We start from the raw sequence: 22,783 nt of genomic DNA on the forward strand, positions 1-22,783 counted from the left end.
TTTTCAGGTGTGCATAAAAGAGAAAAAAATAGCTGCTAATTTATCTTTTAAAAGGTTAAAGGGGAATTTTGGTTGGTCTTATTTGCACACAGAACCACGTGGCAGAACAGGATTTTAAGGTATATGACGTTCAGTGATTCAAGGAGACAACTTCATAAATTTGGGCATTTATTAAAAGAAATCATTTGGTTGTAAGAACTGTTAAATGTTTGATTCAGTGAAAAGTTGCTAAAATTTGCATTTTAGTATTTTTTTAATTATGAAGAAAGAAAGTTGGAAATATCTAAAGTCAATATTCACATCTCAAAATTATACAAACAAAATTATCAGCAGTGACCCTTGAAGTCTGTAACTGAACTTTCTCTACATATCCAAGAAACAGGAATAATTGGGGACTTGCATTTGCATTAGTATTTATTTTATGCATGATAATATGGTGAGTTTTCATTTTAAAGTTTTTGCAGAGGTACACTTTTCTGCAATGTTTATACAGTTAGTCAGAGCAAAACTTTGTCAGCAGTTGTGCTTGTGATGTAGAAAGTCAGCCAATAGAAGGACAATGTCCAGACGGATGACCTCAGCAATACAAAATCTGCTGCCAATACACAGTAAGCGCAGCTCTTACATCTTTTTGCTTTGATTTTCTGCCTTTAATGTTAAATATTGACACAGACGCTGCACTTTTGTAGCCCTATGAAAATACTGAAACATTACTGTAAGGACCATGTTATGATAACAGTTAAAATCATTTGCCTGAAATTAATATCTGGTAAAAATCTAATGGATTTTGTCTTATTAGGGTTATAGATAGATTGCTTTGACTGTTACTTTATTTAGTAAATTCCTTATAAGTGCTTCAGTATTGTGCTTCAGGGAGTGGTAAAGGTTCTTACTCACAATTGTGTTGCAATCAGTACAGAGAGTGTAATAATTAGTTTCAAGAGGATTAGACAAGATTAACAATAACAATATTTTCAAGAAAATGTTGGTATTCCTTAATGGAGTAAATATTATCCAGAATAATCTATAATGAGTAGAAATAATTTATCCAGGCAAGACTTGTTTAAGTACTGCAGTTTTCCTGCAGGACCCCTTTGTAGGGCATCGTTTTTATTTTTTTCAGAAAAGGAAAAGCTTCACAGATTATAAACCGTGTTGTAATGACTCAATGTTCACCATAGAATAACCCAATTCAGGATTATATTTTGATCTAGAGGTGATCAAATTTAGTAAAGACATCTTAAAACTGTGCAATCTGGGTTAATGCATAAACCAGTTTTAGGTTTCAGTCTGTAATAACCAAACTGTTTACTGAATATGATCCAATCACTATGTAAACTGGAATTTGCTATAAACTCACACTGTTAAAATTTATTTTCAGTAGGAATAAAATTGTGGCTGGACAAAATGAGATTGTTCATACCTCCAATAAAATTTCTTGGTGAATTTTGAAGGAAAATAACTTCAGTGTATGGGGGAAAAAAAAATCTAAAGATATTCTATTAGATGTTGCTACCTATAAAATGTGGTTTGGGGAAGACTGTACATCCATGGCTGCAGCTCCAGACTTGGATATTCTCTGAATGGTGGAACGATGAGGGAGAAGATCAGAGATAGGCACACGAAGAAAGCAGGCAAGACCACCTAGGGGGACAGTGACAAATTTCAAGTCAAAGCACCTCATTAAACTGTCCCTATGCTGCACCATCTGAAACCCTTTAGAATTATAATGAGAAAGTCACAGAAATCCAATACAAATGGCGTAAAATCAATCTTTTTTTTTTTTTAAATCAGCATTAAAGATTAAAAGCACAGTGCCTTGCAAAAGCAACAACCCCTATTTACTATTTGCATTTTTATAACTAGTAATAAAGCAAAAATGTGTTTTATTGGATGTTAACAAAACAAAGTAGTGCATAAGAGTGTGATGAAGGTAAAAGCAATGCATAGTTTTCAACATTTTCCACAAATACAAACCTGAAAAGTGTGGTGTGAATTCAGCAGCCATTACTCTGATACACTTAAATAAAGAGTTTGACCAGTTGCACTTCCGAATAAGTAAATGGAGTCAATCTCTGATTTAACCTCAGTTTACATGAGTCATAAAAAAATCTCAATAAATACAAAATTGTTGTATTGTAATACATTTTGAAAAAAGGTGTGAGGATAAGAATACGTTTTCATCATTAACAGCTATTCATGGTGAAGTACAGCAAATGTTTTATATATTCTATTTTAATGTAAACAAGTTCTATTGGTTTTACAGTCCCATTTCAACTGTTACAGTAAAGGGTAAACTGTAATAGTTTACCAAGTGAAAGGTAAAGGGTAAACATGGGACTATGTTTACCCTTTACCTTAATGTTTACCCTTTTAGTTTTACAACTAAAAATTATGTAAACATTTCTAAAAGAAAAAGACTCCTCCAAATATGGAAATGGATCAATATTTACAGTTTCACAACTCCTAATCAACAACATGTCATTAGTTTCTCCACTTTCTGGTTGTTTTGTATAGCAAAAAAGGCTCATCTAATTAACAATAATCCAGGACCAGTACAACAAAGCTTACACATTAATATGCTCCCTGCCAACTTGTTTGGGGCCCTCTGCATGCTTTATGAGTTTGATTAAACACTTGCAACACACCCGTCGTCATCTGGCCACTCAGATATAATTAGATTCTCGCCTTTCTTTCGTCTCTTGTTATTTAACACACACACACATACACTCCCGCACAAACACGCAAGCAGAAAACACTCTTGCCTAACCTCATCTTCACATCCGATCCTCTTCGTGTAATTCTCTTTTCATTACATTGTTACAGCTGACAAAGGGGGTTATAGGGAAAAAAAAAAGCTACATATCTCTGATATTTAATTATTTGTAGGTCGGGTCATATTAAAAGGGGGAGGTTCTGCATCCAACTGATTAATTGCAGAGCATGGAAATTTACCCGGCCAGTTCACGGAACTGCAATTGAAAACGTTAAATTTAAATGAAAATGTGCACGGAGGAAAACTGAAAAGCAGAAATTGGACTGAAAAGCCTAATGGCAGACCACCAAAACAAATAAATAACTGTTTTTCGCTTCTTCTCAGCAATAAATACAGGCGACAGCTGGTGTGTCTGACATTGAGAGAACCTGCTGATAAACAAGGAGTAGTGCTCACACGTGCTACACAAAGACCTAAACCAATGACAAAGTTTATTGCACCCCAAGTTTGGCGGAGATTCTGGGAAGAGGTTGATGTCATATACGTACTGGGGGAGGGTTAATATTTGTTTTTGCTAACAGGTCAGATACCAGTGGTGCCTAACACTGGTAGTCTGATTGTCAAACTACCAGATATTCTGAGGCTTATTTGAGTTGGCCACTCACAACTCAATTAAGCCTCAAAAACACCAACTAAAGTTTGTATTATTTCTACAGCTATATTTGCACAGTTGGTCTTGATGCTCAATTCCAATCGTTTTGTAAATCCTTTTTTTTTTTCCTTTTGGATGTTTGTTCATACCACTAATTAAATATGAAAACAGTAAGACTTCTGTGTGGACATTTTGCGATCCAAAGCAATATGCATGAGAAAACGAAGAGCATAGATGTCACAAAGCAGTGCGCATACACACAAAAAACACAAGGAGTCCATATAACCTCCTAATGATGGATGTCACCATTAATGGATCAATTTTAGAGTTTTTGAGCAATGGCAGCTGATAGGATATTCACAAGATCATACGGAAGCTAAGAAATAGAAAGCACAACTAAAAACAATGGCCTTTAGTGGAGCATTGACTCCAACTACTGAAGAGAAATCTTTTTGGATCCATCGTGGTGGGACTGTGTTGCGATTCACTTCCCTGGCAATTTTTTGTCATCACTTTAGAGTTTTTATAATTGTAATTTTTAACCATTGTTTAGAATTATGATGCTTTTCTCACGTCAATGATGTAACAGATCAAGATGCATTGGAAACTACTGGATATTTAGTACCACATATGGAAGAGGTACAAAGGTTTTGGGGGGTAAAAGTTTTTGTGCTGCGTAAATATAACGTACCAATACTTCACCATTTAAACAGCAAAATAAGTTAAGATTCAACATGTATGGTCAATATGGTTGAAAGAAAAACCCTGAAATTTTGAAAAAGGAAAGAAAAGAATGTTATTGTAAAACCAAAACAAAAGAAAAGGTGATGCATAGTTGAAAGCTTTTGCAAAGAATTTCACTCTATGGCTTGGTTTCTACAAAGAGCACCTATGGACTTCTCAAAGGAGCTGCCTGGTACGATGAAAATTGAAATAATTACTGAACACAAAGCAGTAGAAGGCCATTAGAGAAAGAAATGTTTTTTTTCTTTTCTTTTTTTAACCCCCTTTTCAGGTAGCCCTTTCAGTTCATGCAGTAATTACAAAATTCTGCAGTGACCAGGAGCGGTCATATTAAAGACAAAGAACGAAAGAACCTTTCTGCTAGCTTTTTTTCTAATATGCATTTGAATGAAAAGGCTGAAATTTCTACACTGTGCTGTGCAGTACTAGCTGCACCAATTTCCAAAGAAAAACAATGGCACCTCACATAATAAAACTGTTATAAAATCTACATCTCCTGAACCACCCTTTTGAATTTTAGACACAAGTCCTGTTGATGGTCATTTCCCTTAAAAAGTGGTCAAGAATAAAATATTCAGTTTGATTAAACATGGATTTTTAACTTGTCCTGGCACCAGTTGGATCTAAATTTTAGTGGAGAAAAGGATTTTCTTTCTAAAATATATCTTGACCTCAGTAGAATCTCTGGTAAAATAAATTAAATAGACGTACAATATTTCAAATAAAATATTTTGAAAAGTAAGCGGAATTTAACTCAAAACCAGTCAAACAAGACTGGAAAAATATGTCTACTTCCAAATCAATAGTTTCAGAGTAAGAGGTCTTGTCTCAGCACTGCGTATTCAAACTTTTAAACTCATCTACCACGTTATAAATATTAGACAACTCTTTGCATTTCAAATGTTAATCAAAAATGCCATCTCCAACTTCTTGCCCCTTGAATAACCTCCTGTGTTGGAGATTCTTTGAGATTTCCATAAAAGCTTGCAATCGAAGAGTTCACCGCACTGTAGAAACACATCCGCTAGCAATGAAAGCTGTTGACACAACAGAGCAAAAGAAAGACCTTTAGCTAAATGAGAAATAGATGTGGCCTTGTACATACACATCCGCACACTTACCGAGCCATCCCCCTTATGCGTACCCTCTACAGAGGGACGTCCAGGACTGACAGTGACTAATGGGGAGTGGTACCGCAGCAAATTACAAGAAGAGCCTATCAAAGGTGAAACACTTGTTCTTTCTGTTCTGCATCTCCAACAAAGGAGAGGATGTTCTTTGCTGCTCTGTTTCAGTCCTGATTATTTTACCATAATGGGAAGGATCATAACTGATAGAATTACTACATATAGATAAGCACAATGTTGTGAATAATGAATAGAGAGGAATGGCAAACACTTAAGTCTCAAAGCTGTGGGGAAAAAAAAACTTTAAAAAATCATTGCCTAGAAAATTGCTACCTACTGAAATTGGTTTCGACTTGCTGAAATTATGTCTCTTTATTAGTCTTGACTTTTGAAATTATGTTTACAAAGAGGAAAATAATACAGACATTCACTTAATGAGCTAACAGAAGCCTGTCATCTGTTTAATTGTTCAATTTTAATATGTGTCTAATCAAAACACTTGATTGGTGAAAACAAATCAGAAGCGTCCCACTGGATGTCTTCCTTTTTTTTTTTTTCTCAGTGGTCAACTGAAGCACCTTTCATCTCTGGAAATGTGTTTTTCCATCTCTTCTCTGGCTGTACAATATGTGTTGTCCTTTCAAAGGGCAAACAGGATGTTGAAAAATTTTCACCGGGTTATATTGAGACTAAGAATGTGTCTGAATCACACAGAAGACCTTCTCCACGGTTAGCCCTCACTCTTGTCTCTCGAGTGTCTTCTTGTACGACACGTGCCTCGGGGACATGAAGATGATTACTGCAAATGCGCCGCACTGACACGACGTTACATCATTCGGAGGCGCCGCTGTTCACGCTTTATGCATTGCTTTCAGTGTGAATTTCTTTTTGAACAACTTAAATTTCCACAACTATTGACTGCATCAAGACTGATGCGTTCCCTCCAGAGTTTAAATTAACGCACTCGATCATACGTGTCACTAACTGATTTTGGAAAGCCAACATGCATTTCACACAATCTTACCTTGATCCTCCCGTGCAACTGCGTGAGGGTAACCCTTCAATTCATCAATATGACAAAGCGAGGCCATTACCTGCGCAATGAGTCCCTTGCGGCTCCTCCGGGCGTGGTGGAAGCGCTTGATGAAGAGAGCCAGAAACTGCGTTCTGATCAGTTTCCAACCGGTGATGACCGTGGATCCTCTTCCATTCAGGCTGGTACTTTTCTTATAATCTGCCATTAAGTTAAATGTTATTCATCTCATATATATATATGCATATTTATAAAAACGGTCAGCTTGACTCAATCAATTATCAGCATGACGGGTTATTTTTTTCATTAAATATTATATATCATTATTTTTGCTTAGAGTGAAAAAAGTACATACCTTCAACTTTATTTAAAAATTTTTCTTTAACATCTGAAATAAAACAGAAAAATATCAACCTTTAGCAAGAAACTACAGTAACTGCAGTATTTTCACACTGTATTGAGGAGTATATCAATAAACTAAGATATCACTATAAACTTCCATCCATCCATCCATTGTCTAACACTCTAGTCCCTAGTGGGGTCAGGAGGGGTGCTGGTGTCTATCTCCTGCTAACGTTCCGGGCGAGAGGCGGAGTACACTGGGTCCACCCTGGACAGGTCGCCAGTCTGTCGCAGTCATTATAAACTTAAGTTTTAATTTATTTCTGAAAATAAAACACATTCTTACAAACAGAGAAATATCTTCCAAATGTTGATTGCTGTTGATGATTGTGACATCCGACAAATTAAAATACTAATTTCAATTTGTCAGATTTGATTATTATACAAAATGTATTTCTGTAGAATGGCTTGAGAGATGTCCAGAATACAGTCACAGACATCCACCCTCTCCTGGGAGAGTAACCTATAAAAGATTTCTCCAAGACAAGCTGGCTTTTCAGAGAGTGCTATGTCGAAGCGAATTCATGAAAAGAGGAGTGGAAGGCGGAAAAAAGTTTCAGAAGCAACAGGGATAATTGGAGCTCTGAGAAAAATATATGAAGCAGAATACAGTAAAGAGTTTGCTTGAACAAGATTCACAAGGCAAAGACTGCATCGGGAGTCTGAGCTTTCAAAGCCATAATGCGAAGGCGTAATCAAGATGTGGGTTAAAATTGTAAGTTCCGAGGTCTCTAAACTAGGGCAAGAAAAAAAAAAAAGAAGTGCACTGGACTGCTGGTCAGTGGTTTAAAGTAACTAATGCAAAACCTGCTACATCCATGACACCACATGTTATCTTGTACATAGTCAGCAAATTATTTTTATGTACACAATGTAATATTTAAGGTGTGTGATTATGTATATTCACAACTGTATCATTCAGAAGAAAAAAAATTAAAAAAGGATAAAGTAAATTTGAAAGAACATGCCTCTCATCCCGTTGTGCTCTGATTTGGCGCGGATGCTGGCAACGCTGTTTCTTTTAGATTCGCGGGAGCTTCTTTTCCAGTCTCTAACCAATGGCTCCTTTGCTGCTGTGGGAATACAAATAAGATATGTTGTTTTGGCCTGACCCAATTTAAGGATATAAATAACAATAAGAATAGCTCCCTGTCTCGCAAGATGCCACATTATGCCATGTAAAACCACAAACTCAGGAGTTTTTAAGGGACAGACACTTCTGATAACCTGGAAGGAGAAGTTTCTAAGAAATGGATGGTATTAAAAAAACAACAACCAGCTAGCAGGTAAAAACAAACAAAAAAAAAAAAATCAAATAACTCAATCAATCACAAAGTAAATAGTAGCTTATTATTTAAGATTAATAATAAAAGCAGCACAAATGAATCGCTTTTACTAGGTGAATAGTTGTAATTAGCACTTTTCCGGTTTTGTTTTTGCTATCAATTTGACTTTCCCCTCATCCCAAATGACAGTAATCATTCCCATTTGTGACTTTAACAAGTGCAAATGATGTTTTGCACTTGTTTTATGTTTTTTTATTTTATTTTTTGTAAGGCCCTCTCTCAGATTTAACTGCAATACTTGTGCTCAAAATGAAAAGTAGACTTGGGGGACAGTGCCACAGGCCTTTGGGTCAACTAATCAAGAATAACAAAGTGGAATTAGTCATCCTTTATACAGGTTCTTGCATCCTGACACTACGACATCTTGATTAAACCTGCTACATCAGCCACACATCTCTGCAGTCGCTTTCACAAAAACTGGGGCTACGTCTCAGGAAAGTTTTAGATATTCTTCTCCTCACCAGAATCTCTGGTTGGAGTTCCTGCTGCAGTGAGCAGGTACTCAGACTGGTCATTGATATGCTTACAGTAACTCAGGTCAAGCATGTACAGCAGAGACATCTGAGGACTGATGAGAGGGTTAGGGTTGTGCCGAAACACCTACTGGTGCAGAGCACATGATCTTGCATGCAACATGTGGGCCACCAGATCCACCATCTTGTACACCATTTGCATGTTCTATGCCTAGCAGCCTTCTTCTCAGACGACCAGACTGATGTATAAAATCCATTGATGTGGTTTCACCTCCACACTCATACACTGACACACACTCAAATGTTAGTGAGGCTCTAAAAATCTGTCAATTGTAGATTTTCTACTGATTTTCTGTCAATTTTTAATGTCGAAGTCTCTGAAGCCAGACATAAGTGTTCACACTTATGTTCCACTGACAAAGTATATACGTTATAATGACCAAGCTTTTTCTGTGGCTCTGTAATCAACTTCAAGCTATGACTGAACTTTTTAAATCAAAGCTCAAGACTTTTTTTTTTAATCAAGCCAGGCTTTTACAAGGTTGTATTTAAATATACTTACTATGTTTTCTTTTTCATTGACTTTATTAAGCACTTTAGATATACTGTGACAGTATTGTTTATGTGTAAATTGCTATATAGATAAATGATTGACTGAGTTGCTATTTTATGAAGAGCTTGTTTCAGACAAGTAAGACACTTGTTAGTTCCTGCTTGTCAGGTGGTGAAATAGAATAAAACAGGATTTTATTAAAGGTTTTATGAAATAACTTTTTTGACAATTCTTTTATCAGTTCCCATAGTGGACAATATGTTAATAGACTCTATGTCTATTAACATGGGGTTAATAGACATGGAGACATTTTTGTATATAAGACTCAGCATGAGTGATTCAAATGCATTTCAAAAACCTTTGGTTTTAAGCACCAACTTTGAACCAAACTTTATTCCTTTTAAATTCTGCTTTTCTTAACAAGCCCTTTGTTATAATTTGTGAACGATGTATCATTGTTACTTTACCACATGTTTTGCAATCTTACATGGCATTTCTGTATCCACGCCGGTTTCTTCTGCCACTTTCAGAAATATCTGCAAAATAAACCAAATTGAAACATTTTTCATTACATTTCGGTTTAGTATAGTACAAGACACTTCATATCAAGTGCACAATTATGATGAATTTCTGCAGATAACTCTAAAGCACAAGAACAACTTTCAGGTTTCTTTAACAGTATTTATGAATTTGAGAGTTCCACACGGATCTGTCATAAAGTTTCTGTCAAACTGCTGTGTTTCATACGTCTGGTGGGACGAACTTCATTTGAACACGTACCATGTAGCTTTTCCGTAATGATACCTCTGTTTTCTGTATTTACTTATGCAGCTCATTTCTTCCCAGAAGTAAACAATCATGTAATTTCTTACCATATATTATTCCTAATAATGCAGTGTACGTTAGATGCCCAAGGGGTATCATCTTGTGAACATTGCTTTGACAAAAATACGCAATTCTTCTAAACAGACCGTTGTCACATGGCCAATTTCTTCATTTAACACTATAGTAAATTTCCCAATCCAAGCTTCTCAACAGTTGACTTTAAAAAACAAAAACAAAACAACTTCCACAGGTTCTATATGTTCATGTTCAAATATTAATAACCAAATATTCACAGCAGCATATTCAGGGTTCAAAATATGAAATGGATGAAGGAAAAGAAAGAATCTTGTCATGGTTGAGTTTCAGTACATTTAAAAAGCAATTATTCATATTGCCTTCCAGCCATGAGTGTCTCTGGTGTGTCTGAGGTACATACACATTTATGATCAAGCAGTATGTCTGTCTAGTACACCTCCAAAAAGAGTCATTCATATAGGAAACTAAGACTTCATATATAAGTGAGAAAATAATCTGCAATATTATACATGAACCATCAAAATCACAGAATACTTTCAGTTATAACAAAATAAAAACAAATCCATAGAAAACATATTGTTGGTCTGAATTAAATGACTTTTTTGAGAAAATTATTGTTTACTCTGTTATCATGTGATGGGGTTGCATCTTAAAAGGTGACTAAGAGAAACAAATAGTCAGGGAAGGAAAAGGAACAAACCTAGAAACAGAAAGTCCTCACATCAAAGAACCAACAAAAAGATCAAGTATAGAGTATTGTGCACATTTACTGTTAAAAAAACCTTTAAATAAATGTATTCTTAATCAGTCGCATGACCACACCCTGAACATTTTTGATAAATACTGAATTTGACAAGTTTAAAGAAAATTAAACAAAAATAATAATCAAATAATAAAATAGAAAAAGGGTGAGCATTTATTGTAACAGGTCAGTTTTGACCTATTTTTTGGATTTCTATCTTGCTGAAGAACTCAATGACAACCACTTTTCTGAGTGATAGAAGCCACTAAATGTTGTTTAAATTGTCCTGGTGTTTAGGACAGTCTTTGGTTAAGGAAAATGCCCACAGCATCACCGATCCTCCATCGTACTTAGCGGTGAGGTTATGAGGGGATTTTCCACATATTTATCCCTTGTTCCCAAACCGAACCAGGAAAGCTTGGTTCACTTCCACATAAAAGGAGCAGAAGAATTGAATAAAGTCCACGTTTCTTTTTTGGCGGTAAAGCTGAAAAGTATTTTTTGAGGAATGACTGTCAAACAAACAGCTAACATGTAAATAAGGCATACTATGTGAGGACTTGTTTGTTACTCTTTGCTGTAGTTCTCTAACAGTGAACTATGGAAAAGTACTCTTTTCCTTTTTTGTTGATTATACTTATAGATTTGATCTACTTTGGTGTGCCCCCAGATTATTTAAGAGTAATCCACCTCTTCCTGGTGAAAAGAAAAATGTAGGTCACCGTCTAGGCCAGTCATCATTGTTTTAAAGAAATATCCCTTTGTGTTATATTATATTTAAAGCTCTGAGGTGTAGAAAGAATATGATACAGAAGTTGCAAAACTGTAAAAGTATGGACAAAAAAACTACTATAGTTCCTTTTATTGAAAAGAGATTGCAATTGTGATACCAGTGATTTGGGTTAAAAATAAAAGATCATTTCTTAAAATTGAATATTTTTCCTTCTAAATAAATGCTAAAATCTACTGAAGACAAAATAAGGATATAATTCTTCTAATCTTCCTACAGTGAATTTATTATTTTTGAATGCTATCAGTGTTGCCGTCAGTTTACCTCCTCCAGTGTGGTGTCAGAGATGCCATAGCTGGTCAGGCCAAGGTCAGCCATTGCAAGATCAAGCTTGTGGAAGAGTGTGGCGAAGGTCCCGTCTCTGGCTCCACTGTAGGGCAGGATGAAGGTGATCTCCTGACCGATGCTCTCCAAAAACACAGCTTCTGGTACATGGTGGCGCACAAGCTGAGACACGGCAGCAAGATCTGCTATAATAGGTAAAACAAAAAAAAGAATCAATTTAAATAACGTTTCCCCTCAAAAAAAATAAAAATAAAAAATAAAAAAATTCCCCTCCTTTCGATTTGTTTTTGTGTGCCTCCAGATTATTTACGAGTAGCCGCCGCTAAATTTCAGCAACGACATGGAATATTAACAGACCTGCAGTGTGGCATTGGTGCAGTACACCCAAACAAAACAAGACCTCTGAAATACACAGAGAAACACACTGAAAAGGTTGTGCACCTGATCATCTGACATTTGCAAAAACACCTTCTCCAAACAAACTGTAACTCCTCTCAGTCATCTGCTCTGAAACGGGGATTTGGTGAGGATCAATCCACACAGCGTTGCAGAACACAACACATCCATTATTGATCCGGCGCCTCTCATACATAATTACTGAGGCTTAACAACTACTGGCATGGCACTTTGTGGAGAAGTAAATGGATCTACTTTACACTTCAGACTGAATCACTTTTTGGAATGCACATGTGGCTGTGTGGTGATGTGGTCCGCTTGTTTTAGACTAATGAAGAATAATGGGCTGTCACTTATAGAAATGTGATTTCTGTTGTTATGCTGCTCTCTGTCTGGTGTTTAACTGTTGTGCAGAAAAAAGATGTTTTCCTTGAACTTGATACTCTGCCCTTCGTGTAGAGGTGTGTTTCCAATTGTTCTGCCCTGTAGGTGCCTGTGTTGACCTTTCGATGGACATTTACCCCTTCCGGGGTGTAGCCAACCTGGAATAAATTCACAATTGGGATAGGAGACCGCCACTCTGCACCCAACGAAGCAAGGAAAGAAGGAAGGATCTGGTTTCATCAATCTTTAGTTTGTATTTATAAACATCAGAATCTAATCAGAATGTGTATATGAAGAATTTCCTTAGGGATAAAACCCTCACAATTAGTTGTAAAAAAAAAATAAAAAATACCAGAAATAACTTTATGCTTTGTGTATACTGTTAAAAAAACCAAGCATGTATTTAAACTCATGCTTGCTATCTTAGCAAGCTGCTGATACAGTTTATACAAATAATTGACACTGAAGAACGAAGTTAATGTTCTTCAATTTAGTTGAGAATAGTTTTTCTTATTTATGCAATGTTAGTTGTCAACAGAAGTCATTTCTGATGATTACAAATTGAAAGAAATTAAAAAACAGTGGATACAAGAACACAAAATGACTGAATGAAGTGTCTAATTTAAAATTTAAAGGAATCTTGTCTAATTTAGTAGCCAGTTTAAAAAATGAAGGTTAAAAAGGTGAGCCACAAAAGTACACATTCCATAAAATAATTAAATAAAAAAAATCACTTCTAGTCAACACTCTTCTCCACCATCAGAAATGATAGTTTTACAGTTTCTATGCTCTTGCCGAAAATTTTAGAGCCTCAGATGACGAGAGCTCGGGGGGGAAAAGAGCTGTTGGTGTTTATGGTTTGAATTATGTGGAAATTGGAAAATGTACAAAAACTAAAAAATACAACCAAAAAAAAAAAACCCATCTAAAACATACTTAGAATTTTTAAATATGCATGCAAATGAATCAAAAATAACCGTGTACCTGTACGGTCAGAATTGTCCCATGTTTGACTGCCGAAGCCGTCATCTGGACTATCCATGGAAGGACGGGCTGTCTCCTGTTAGTCAGAATTGGATTAGAAAGGCTATCATACCTTACCACTTAGAATGATGAGAAGTGCCTCCTCGAGGACTCCTATGAAGCATTAATCAAATAATGTGCCTCTGTAAGTTTGTACTTAATTAGTCTAAATAGAGCTGTGTGCGTACATCAGCATGAAGTGTGTTTAATCTGGGAATAAAAGTGTCCGCTGTTCCCATCTTTAAGCAAAACAACAGAATATGAATATTTGATCTCAGAAAATACTTGAGTAAATCTTTTAAATTTCTAGAATAAAATGCAGTTTACTTGTCTTTTTTGTTTTTCCAGTGAAATAACAATGACTAAATTAACTTCATTAAACTTTTGACTAAACTGCTACTGAAAGAGTCTGCAACCTTTTTAATCCAAAGAGAAACTTTTGGCCCTCAGTCCAGCTAAATAAAAAAATTATTTAGAACTACAAAAACTACCTGACTTTTTGAGAGGAGACAATTTATACATTTGGATAAATATCTACTATTGGAAACCTGTCATTTCTGAAGACCACCATTTTATTTCTGTTTTAGATTTAAAAATGAAAAAAATATAAGCCTTCTGCAAAAAGAGGATGAACTGATTTTCTAACACAGGATGTTATTTGTAGAAACTTACATAAATAAAGCAGACAGTGTCTAACCCAATCACAAGAAAAATGGATCTAAAAACTCACTGGTAGTTTTAACGGCATTACCTAGGTGTCAAACTTACAGTCTTACAGGCTAGCAAAGGCAGCAATTTAGTTTTAAAGATATTTATTAGTTATTGAAAGGGCTAAACTAAAATCATAGCAGTGAGAAGATTGTAAGAAAGAGCCTAATTTTAAACTGCTTACCTAACAACAAAGTTAAACATTCTTTTGAACTCTGTTTACACATTATATCAAAAATACAAGGTCAGGCTAAGGTTTTTGTGAAATAACAAATCAGGTGAATACAAACTGATAAAATAATGAAGGAACTAATTACAGAATGCAGTTTTCCAGTGATGAAAAACAAAGTTGTTATTTTAGGCAGACCATGACAGAATTGCCTTAACTGCTGTGTGCGCATGTCATTATGTAACTGCATCACCCTCCATGCATTTGTTGTTTTTGTTTGTGTTTGTAACTAATTATTCATAGTAGTGGAAGAAACATTGTGGCATTAAACTTTTGGGGAAATTCGGGAGGCCCTCACAAGCTATTCCCACTGCACCCCAAAACCCCTAACAAGATCCGCAGAAAGAAAACACCTCCACACTGCTAACAGCCACAGAAAGGAGTCGTCACAATGCTGCAGACAGTAGACCGCCCTGCACTATAAAACCCCCCGTGGAGGCAATTAAACACAACCCAATCCAAAAATAAAGACCCCCATCTGGCAATACCACCAGGTCAGATCGCACTGAGCGGATCAAATGCCCACACACAACCGTGTCCACCAGCAACATCCCAGAGCAGCCCACATGCTGGCATCCTTGCCACCAGACAACCCATGCCTGCTCCACCAAGGCCGATTTCCTGCCATCAAGTGAATCTCCAACCCACATTAAGCAGGCGTCCCAGGACACAGGCAGACAACATGACAACACCCACAGCCAACACCGGATACATCACACATATTAGGCCAAACTTTCTGAACATACCAGAGAAAGATGCAGAACCCTGCTATTCAAGCTACTAAAGGCCGAGCAGGGGGACATCTCTATCTATGCTGATGAAAATTCATTCACCTCGGCAAGCAGACTGTTTGCAGCATTCAACAAAGTATGGAACTCAACCCAGTTTAGGCTGACTTAGCTGGACATTTTCTTAACTCTTAGGGATACTCATAGACTATGATGAGTTTCAGAATCTATGAGTTATTCTCTGATGTTTAAGTAATCATTAAATTGAAAAAAAAAAAAAAATTTAAGAAAAAAATCCCAAGACTGCGATATGTGGGAGTGTAAATCACTATCCTGATGCAGTAGTATACTGAGAGTTCCACACACTTCATGCCATTAAGCACACACACGTCTTGAGCCATACAAATACTTACATGACAGGATACAACGTTTTGCAAGATGTGCTTTATACAATTTCTTCAGATTTGTAAAAACTTTTAGATGCGCTACCATAGGCTGAAAGATTTAAAAAGAACAAAGAACAGCTGCTCCATTATCAAGTATTTTTTTGTCATTGAATGATCTCATTAGCTGAGAGGATATTTTTTCCCCTAACTTCTTGCAATTATGCTTTAGAGTACAGCCAAGAAATAAATGACTGGATCTTAGTGTGTGAATGAGCATGGGGATTTGCTACGTTGGAGGGCTTTTGAGTTTGAGGATTATGATGTGTGCACCGTGTTTGTGGGAATCAGCTTAATCTGACTCGCACTGTGAGTCTTGAACCTGAAGATGAACCACTTGCACACATTGGCTGGAACCTTCACCACAGAGAGCCAAGGTTGCGGTCAGGCGCTTTTGATACTTGTGTGCAAGTATCAAAAGAAAGTTATGGCTTTGCTTCATTTTTAACATGCCAATATCAAATTTTCTCAAGGGGAACACAGCTAAAATTTGACCCTTGAATGTACACGATGTTTCCTACTCTGCCTGCTAACAAAGGCACATACACTAACACATTGGCAAAAAACTCCAATTGCTTTTAAAACAAATTATTTCAAAAATAAAACATGTTTACCATATGTTCCTCCTTGGACAGACTTTGTGTGATATTTTTATGTTGATTGGTCATCTTTTCCGTCTCATCTCTGACCAGAGTCAGGTAGTAGCCACTGCCGAAACACTTCTTCAGGAAGAGCGAGGAGCCGCAGCATCGCATCTTTCCTTGAGAGATGATGGCTATGCGGTCTCCTAAGATGTCTGCCTCGTCCATATGGTGTGTTGACAAAATAATGGTGCGGCCTGAGGAGAACCACAATAGACATGTCTTTTAGATAATTGCTGAAAGATGAAATAAAAGGCAGGCTCCAAGTACAGCCTGTAAAAGTTATTCATGAAAATCCATACAAAGCGTTTTTGTGGACACGGTCTCCTAAGAATGAGGTAGATATCAAAATCTGATTCAGCATGTCGTCACTTATCTTCTTAGTGTCAATTTCACTGTGATCTATTTTTTTTCTTGTGCCTTTGAGCGTGGTAACAAAGCAAACTGAAAGAAAGCGCGTGGGTGTGAAACTGGGACATAATTAAAATAAAGATAAAGGCCTTCCACAGGCTGCTTTCCAATATTTCTATAGGAAACAAATTTTACTCCAGCTCTGTTTTGTTCCCAGAGTCCTTTGATTCAAGCGGCATCAAACTGAATGCATTTGCAGTGACAAAAACGGCATGAATCGCACGATTATTCACAGGTGTTCTAATCCTTTTACATCACGCTGGATCAGATAACACATATTAATTATCACATACCCCAGAAAGCAAGGAGAAAAAATGGCAGATTTGTAATGAAGTCACAGCGTGGTCCTGTCTCTGCTGTCTGCAGGAAAGCAGTATCAGAGAGAAATGGGTTCTTTGATCCAGTCATGTTTTTAAATAGCAAACATTTAACCTATTACCTCTATTACAATGAAAGATAGCTGCTTTGACATGGCTTTCTCAAGTGATTTCTTATTAAAGCCTAAATAAATTGCAATTACATGCTAGAAACACACCTTTATTGTCAATGAATAGCTAGAATTTTTTTTCAGTAGATATTCTCAAAGTTGGCCTGATTAAATCCAGGAAGGTTAACAGAAAAATTTGTGATTATGAACATAGAAATGATGGTATTTTTCTCCTTTTGACAACAGAATCACTGTAGAAATAAAAATAAATAAATAAATAAAAATAAGGGATAGCTGTTGGAGATATAAAGCAGCTGCCCTCAATCAAGGCAGAAAGACAAATAGCATAGTATTCAGAGGTGTGTAGCCACTGGTTAGATTTACTCAGTTACATTTACTGAATAACTTTTAGAAGAAAAACATTTCATTTTGTCTTGCCAACAGTGATATTCTTTTCTTCTCCCTCAATCACACATGACAGAATATGCAAATTATCCAATGGTGTCATCCCGTGACTTCTATGACAGCAAATAGCTACTTTCTTTTCTGAGGAGTTGGCAACAATGAGCAAACTGCTATAATACTTTGTGGATGAACTGTAGGTAACTTTTAACTTTAGTGGCTGCTAGCTTAGAAAGTTGTCAAAGTAGCTGCTAAGCGAAGTAGCTGTTAGGTTAAGTTGCTGTCAGCTGAAATAGTCGTTAAGCTAAGTAGCAATTGAACAGTTGTCAGTTTGAGTAGTATTTTGCTAAACTAAAGCCAATGAAGCTTTTAGTTTGGAGAGCTGTTGCTAATGTAACTGTTAGGTGGAAATTAGCAACAGTATCCTTTAAATTAAATAGCTAATTAGTTTAAATTGCTAGCTATTAGATTGACTTGACATATTTTCTAAACAATTTTCTATATTATGTTATTGCTGAAGGCTAATGCGTGCCCCACCTAACCTCACTTTAGTAGAATCAAACTTTGCTTTTAAAATATATGATATATTGAAGAGTAAATGTGATATGACTGAAGATGTTCATCCTGCAGCATCTTCAGTCCTTCCAACCTACAGAGACACATCTCTACATGTTGTAAGGTACAAGACATCAGCGTTCTAAATTTAGTACAAGCAAGGGTTTTCACCCTTTCTGCACAAATGTTGAGGATGGTTATTACTGCGAAGGGTCAGACACGGTGCTGAGCACGGCTGTTTTTGCACAAAGTTAAATTTGTATCCTCACACGTCACATTATCCCGGGAATAAGGACGCACTGAGAGGTCATTAACTGTGGCCCGTTGCAGCCATTTTGCTTGTCCAACTCTTTCTACATGCCCTGCTTCTCTCTCTCTCTTTCTCTTTCACGCCAATGCGTGCCCTGCCTCCAGTCGAACTGCTTAATTCATCTCTTCACAGTAAAGCATTGCTGCATGATGTTTTCGCCTCTCAAACTCAGCCTACCTTCTACATAAAATGAAATGAAACATCAAGGCACGCAATCCAATCAATTTAACATACAGCAGGGAAACATTATGGTTTCAAAAAAAGAAAAAAAAAGTTACAGCTGAAGAGATTGCTTGCGGTTTAGTCTAACCGACTGGGCTCATTTTGCATGGGATGGTCAAACCTGCAAGATGAATGTGTGGATGTATGCAGAGAAAATCCAAAACGTATCGAATCATTTGCAAGTTGGAGGAAAAAATGAATTTGTTCGGACTGCAAATGGCTCTCAAAGGTATTTTGATTCATAGCAAGTTGCAGCAAATTAGAGCATGCAGTAATATATCAAGGATGTGTTAAGGTAAATTGCTGTATTACATACTAAAAACACATAGAGCAAAGTAGAGTTACCAAACTGTATTCTTTTATTTAGATTCCTTTCCTCTAAATCAAATTGAGACAGGTGGATTTCACAGTGGATGAGAAAGGCAGGATGAAAACATAATGAGCTTTGGCTTTGTAGTAAAGAACAAGCAAACTCTATAACTACTATTAGTGACAGTCACTTCGAGCCATAACCCTTTCAAGTTATTGCAACTTAAGAGGGTTCCACCTCAATTTATATCCTGTCCATTGGGTTACAAGTCCTTGTGCTTATTTTATATATATATATATATTTTTTTTTTTTACAAATTTGCATACCTAAAAGTCAATTTATTTCAGAAACGTTATCACAAAATGAAACATTTTATATGGATTAATTAAAGGTAGATGGATGTTTGAAAGTTATTCTGTTAATTAGAATGATTTTCTATTTTCAGGCAATAAAAAAATGATGTTTAAAACTTAAAATTACACTACACCACTAAAAACTCATTGAATAGATACATGTGGGTTTATTGAAGAGTAAGTTCAATATCTTAATGTTTTTGCCTCGCAAAATTATGTTCAATATAATTGAACATAATTTTAGTACAAAAGGTACTTTTACTGCCCTGCGACAGACTGGCGACCTGTCCAGGGTGTACCCCGCCTCTCGCCCGGGACGCAGCTGGAGATAGGCACCAGCAACCCTCCCGACCCCATTTAGGGAAGAAGGGTGTAAAGAAAATGGATGGATGGATGAGGTACTTTTAGTCTGACAAACAGGCCTCATTTGAATCCATATTTTAATTCACTGAATATGACTGTAAATTCCAATTTGCTTGAAAACTAAAAGAAAACATCTGCTTAGTGCCAATCTTTATCATGATTAACTTTATCAAGCCCCTATGGTATGCAACCACATTTTCTTACAACACATTGCAGAGCAAAATTCCTGCTGACCAAACATGCAAGCAAACAATAGAAGACGTGGGTAGGGCAAAACTGACCAAGATTTTCTTGTTTATTTTTTTTGTTGTTGTTGTTTCAACAGCCCAGGGTCAGACCACAATGGACAGAGACCCTGGGCAGACAGCCATACCGCCCATTTCAAAAATCTTCATTGATTATATAATTTATTCTCTATCTATGTTGACTGGGGCAACTGAATAGTAATCAACTTCCAGTGAAGGATAACAACCAAAAAGCCATAATTTGCTATTTCAATCATTTTTTCTGTTTTTTGAATCCTAATGCGTGCAAAAGAGACAGAATGTAAAATTCGTGGAGACCTATGAGTCAGACCTAGGAGCCAATAACTAAAGGTTTAGGCTTTAGATATGGTTGAAGATTATCTTCTTATGACAAGATGTGAAGACTGAATTAGTTTAGCTTACGCCGACAGTTAAATAAAACATATAAAGGCTTACGAACATACAATCTATATTAAGAGAACTTTATTTTCAGTAATTTAACATAAAGGATAAAGTGCCACCAAACAAATAAGCCACCACTCAGTATAATAAAAGCTACACCCACTCTGAGACAATGTGGTCAAAGTGTCCATGCAGAAAACCTCCACATTTAATAAGCTGTGATGAACTGTAATATTAACTCTAAATTCGTCCTTCAGTTTTTCACACAAATAGACTCCCTGTAGCATTTCCCCACATCCTTTGCCTAATGACAACCCTTTATAAGACAGTGGCTCAAATAAAACTGGAGAGAAACAAAAATGAGTCATTTCGAGCAGCCACAATGTGGGGGTTCTCATTAGAACCGAGTTATCTGCAGCTAACGATTGGAGTAAAAAGGGCTTGATTAGAGAGAGGCAGATGCTAATGACATAGTGAGGGCGGAATGTCACTCAGTGCACATTAAACATTTAGACATTTGGAGAGAAAATGTGCATGCTCCGCTTATAGTCTTCAGCAACCACAGTGTATATAAAGCCAGAGAGTGACAGGCTGACTAATTCAGCAGACAATTAGGGAGTTAGTCAATAAAAGCTACTTGTCTTCTCTTCCGCTTTGACCCGTGTTTGTACAGTTCTCAATTTTTCTCAGTTTACAGTTGACTTTTTCTGACAGCAGGGCTAAAAAGATACTTTTAGGCCATTCTGAATGACTAATTACTTTAATAGCCTAATATTGCTGTAGGTTCAAAGGTTCAGTACATGTGAAGATTTTTTTTCCTTAGTCTAAAATGGTTCAAATGAGCTGTGAGCAATCCTACTTGTTCTGTAAACACAAAAGACTCCAAACCTGTATGTATTCCTTAATTCACACCTTGTTTGTACTTTAGCAGTAGTTCCCAAATCCCCCGGCGAGCGTAAGGGTCTACTCCTGCTGTCGGTTCATCTAGGATGACAATCTTTGAACCGCCAACAAAGGCTATTGCCACAGAGAGTTTTCGCTGCATTCCACCTGAAAAGCATGAAAGACAACAGGTAGTTCTTAAAACGTTTAGAAAATATAGATTTTTTTTATATGATTTTTACAAATTTCCAGATTCTTAATCTGCTAAAATGTTCTTGATCGCTGTCTTGACAGTTTTCCTAAGATTGACTGGCTTATCTCAGTACAGATGATGGGGTTCTTTTAACCCCACCGACATAATTTCTTAAAACACACTATTATTACATAATATTTGCATGTTTTTATACAAAACTAATAAATACATGATTCATTTATTCATTTACTCAATATTTATGTTGGTATGTATTCATTTATTGGGTTTTATACGTATGTCTTCACTGAAGAAAATGAAGACATAATGAACTTCACAATAATTATTCTTGCCTTGCTATGTCAAGTTTAGGTGGACATTGAATTTTTTTAACGTGACAACATGTGAAAAAGCTCTGGGATTACAAATACTTTTGAAAAAGCATTGTTCTGACTTATTATTTGATCAAATGTAAATAAGGTGAACATTTTTATTTAGACTAAACATTTTTCATCAAAAATAAAATACCACATGGCTGTGTCAGCATTAAGTTTCAAATACAGACAAAATGCTGGAAAGTGATTATGGAATAAATATGATGAGATGGTCGGCCCTGTGCTTTATTGCCATTTGGAAGCTGTGAAATGATTTATGGCCGGGACGCAGATACACTTTCACAACAATAATTCTCAGCTCCTCTCTCTTAGCAGGCTCTTCAAAATGCAACCAGTGCAGTGCTAATGTAGTGGAAATGTCATCATAGATCAACCTTGAAAGTCATATTTCAGTGATTTTGCTCACAAGCATTCCGTGACTTGGAACAATCTATCAAATAGTATCTGCTTATGCCCCCCAGACAATGAATTACAGAGCACAGGTACAGTGGGTGTAGAAGAGGAGTTCCATGCAGGTACTAGGTAAGGAAGGACTGGCTTATAATTAGCATTTTATCTTCATAAAAATCCTTCATACACTTAATTACTACACATAAAGACTAAATTTGTAGGTAAGCAAAATGTGAGTCAGATCATTTGAGATGTGTCATGTTACACTGAGCCTCACCTGATAGGTTCTTAGCAAGATCCTTACGCTTGTGTGGTAAACCAACATCTTTAATCATCTGGTCTATCTCAGAGTCAACCTCCCTGCGACTACGTCCCTTCAACCTGGCGTAGAAGTAGATGTGCTCCTCCACAGTGAGTCTAGAAAAGTTTTACAGCAGCATGATGTGAGAAGTGGCCTAACGTAAAACTATTGTATTTTTGTCTGCTTAAATGTTTGAAAGCAATTAATTTCTCTCCAGACATCTTTAGACTTGAATGAACATTTAAACAGTGTCAGGGTTCCAACTGAAACCATTTTTGTATGCGAAAATGCAATACTATTTCAGACTTAGATATTTGGAGTTCCACAAACATTTTAGTAATAACAAGAA

At 36.4% G+C, this 22,783-nt stretch overlaps 1 protein-coding gene across 7 annotated transcripts in view; it reads right to left on the reverse strand.

Moving 5' to 3' along the window:
* Positions 1 to 22,783, reverse strand: part of LOC122820345 (phospholipid-transporting ATPase ABCA1-like) — a 192,358-nt gene that overhangs the window by 86,492 nt on the left and 83,083 nt on the right. For 6 of the 7 annotated variants that reach the window (XM_044097692.1, XM_044097691.1, XM_044097694.1 and 3 more), the window contains 10 exons: positions 22,411 to 22,550; positions 21,189 to 21,326; positions 16,250 to 16,473; positions 13,489 to 13,564; positions 11,704 to 11,909; positions 9,534 to 9,582; positions 7,643 to 7,747; positions 6,628 to 6,660; positions 6,334 to 6,473; positions 1,517 to 1,644 (listed from right to left, as the gene is read on the reverse strand). In XM_044097692.1, the coding sequence (XP_043953627.1) occupies positions 1,517 to 1,644; positions 6,334 to 6,473; positions 6,628 to 6,660; positions 7,643 to 7,747; positions 9,534 to 9,582; positions 11,704 to 11,909; positions 13,489 to 13,564; positions 16,250 to 16,473; positions 21,189 to 21,326; positions 22,411 to 22,550 (1,239 nt within the window). The remainder of the gene's footprint in view (positions 1 to 1,516; positions 1,645 to 6,333; positions 6,474 to 6,627; positions 6,661 to 7,642; positions 7,748 to 9,533; positions 9,583 to 11,703; positions 11,910 to 13,488; positions 13,565 to 16,249; positions 16,474 to 21,188; positions 21,327 to 22,410; positions 22,551 to 22,783) is intronic. The other variant, XM_044097696.1, reaches the window with a different exon arrangement.

Source organism: Gambusia affinis, linkage group LG18 (assembly GCF_019740435.1).
Source record: "Gambusia affinis linkage group LG18, SWU_Gaff_1.0, whole genome shotgun sequence".
Lineage (NCBI taxonomy): Eukaryota > Metazoa > Chordata > Actinopteri > Cyprinodontiformes > Poeciliidae > Gambusia > Gambusia affinis.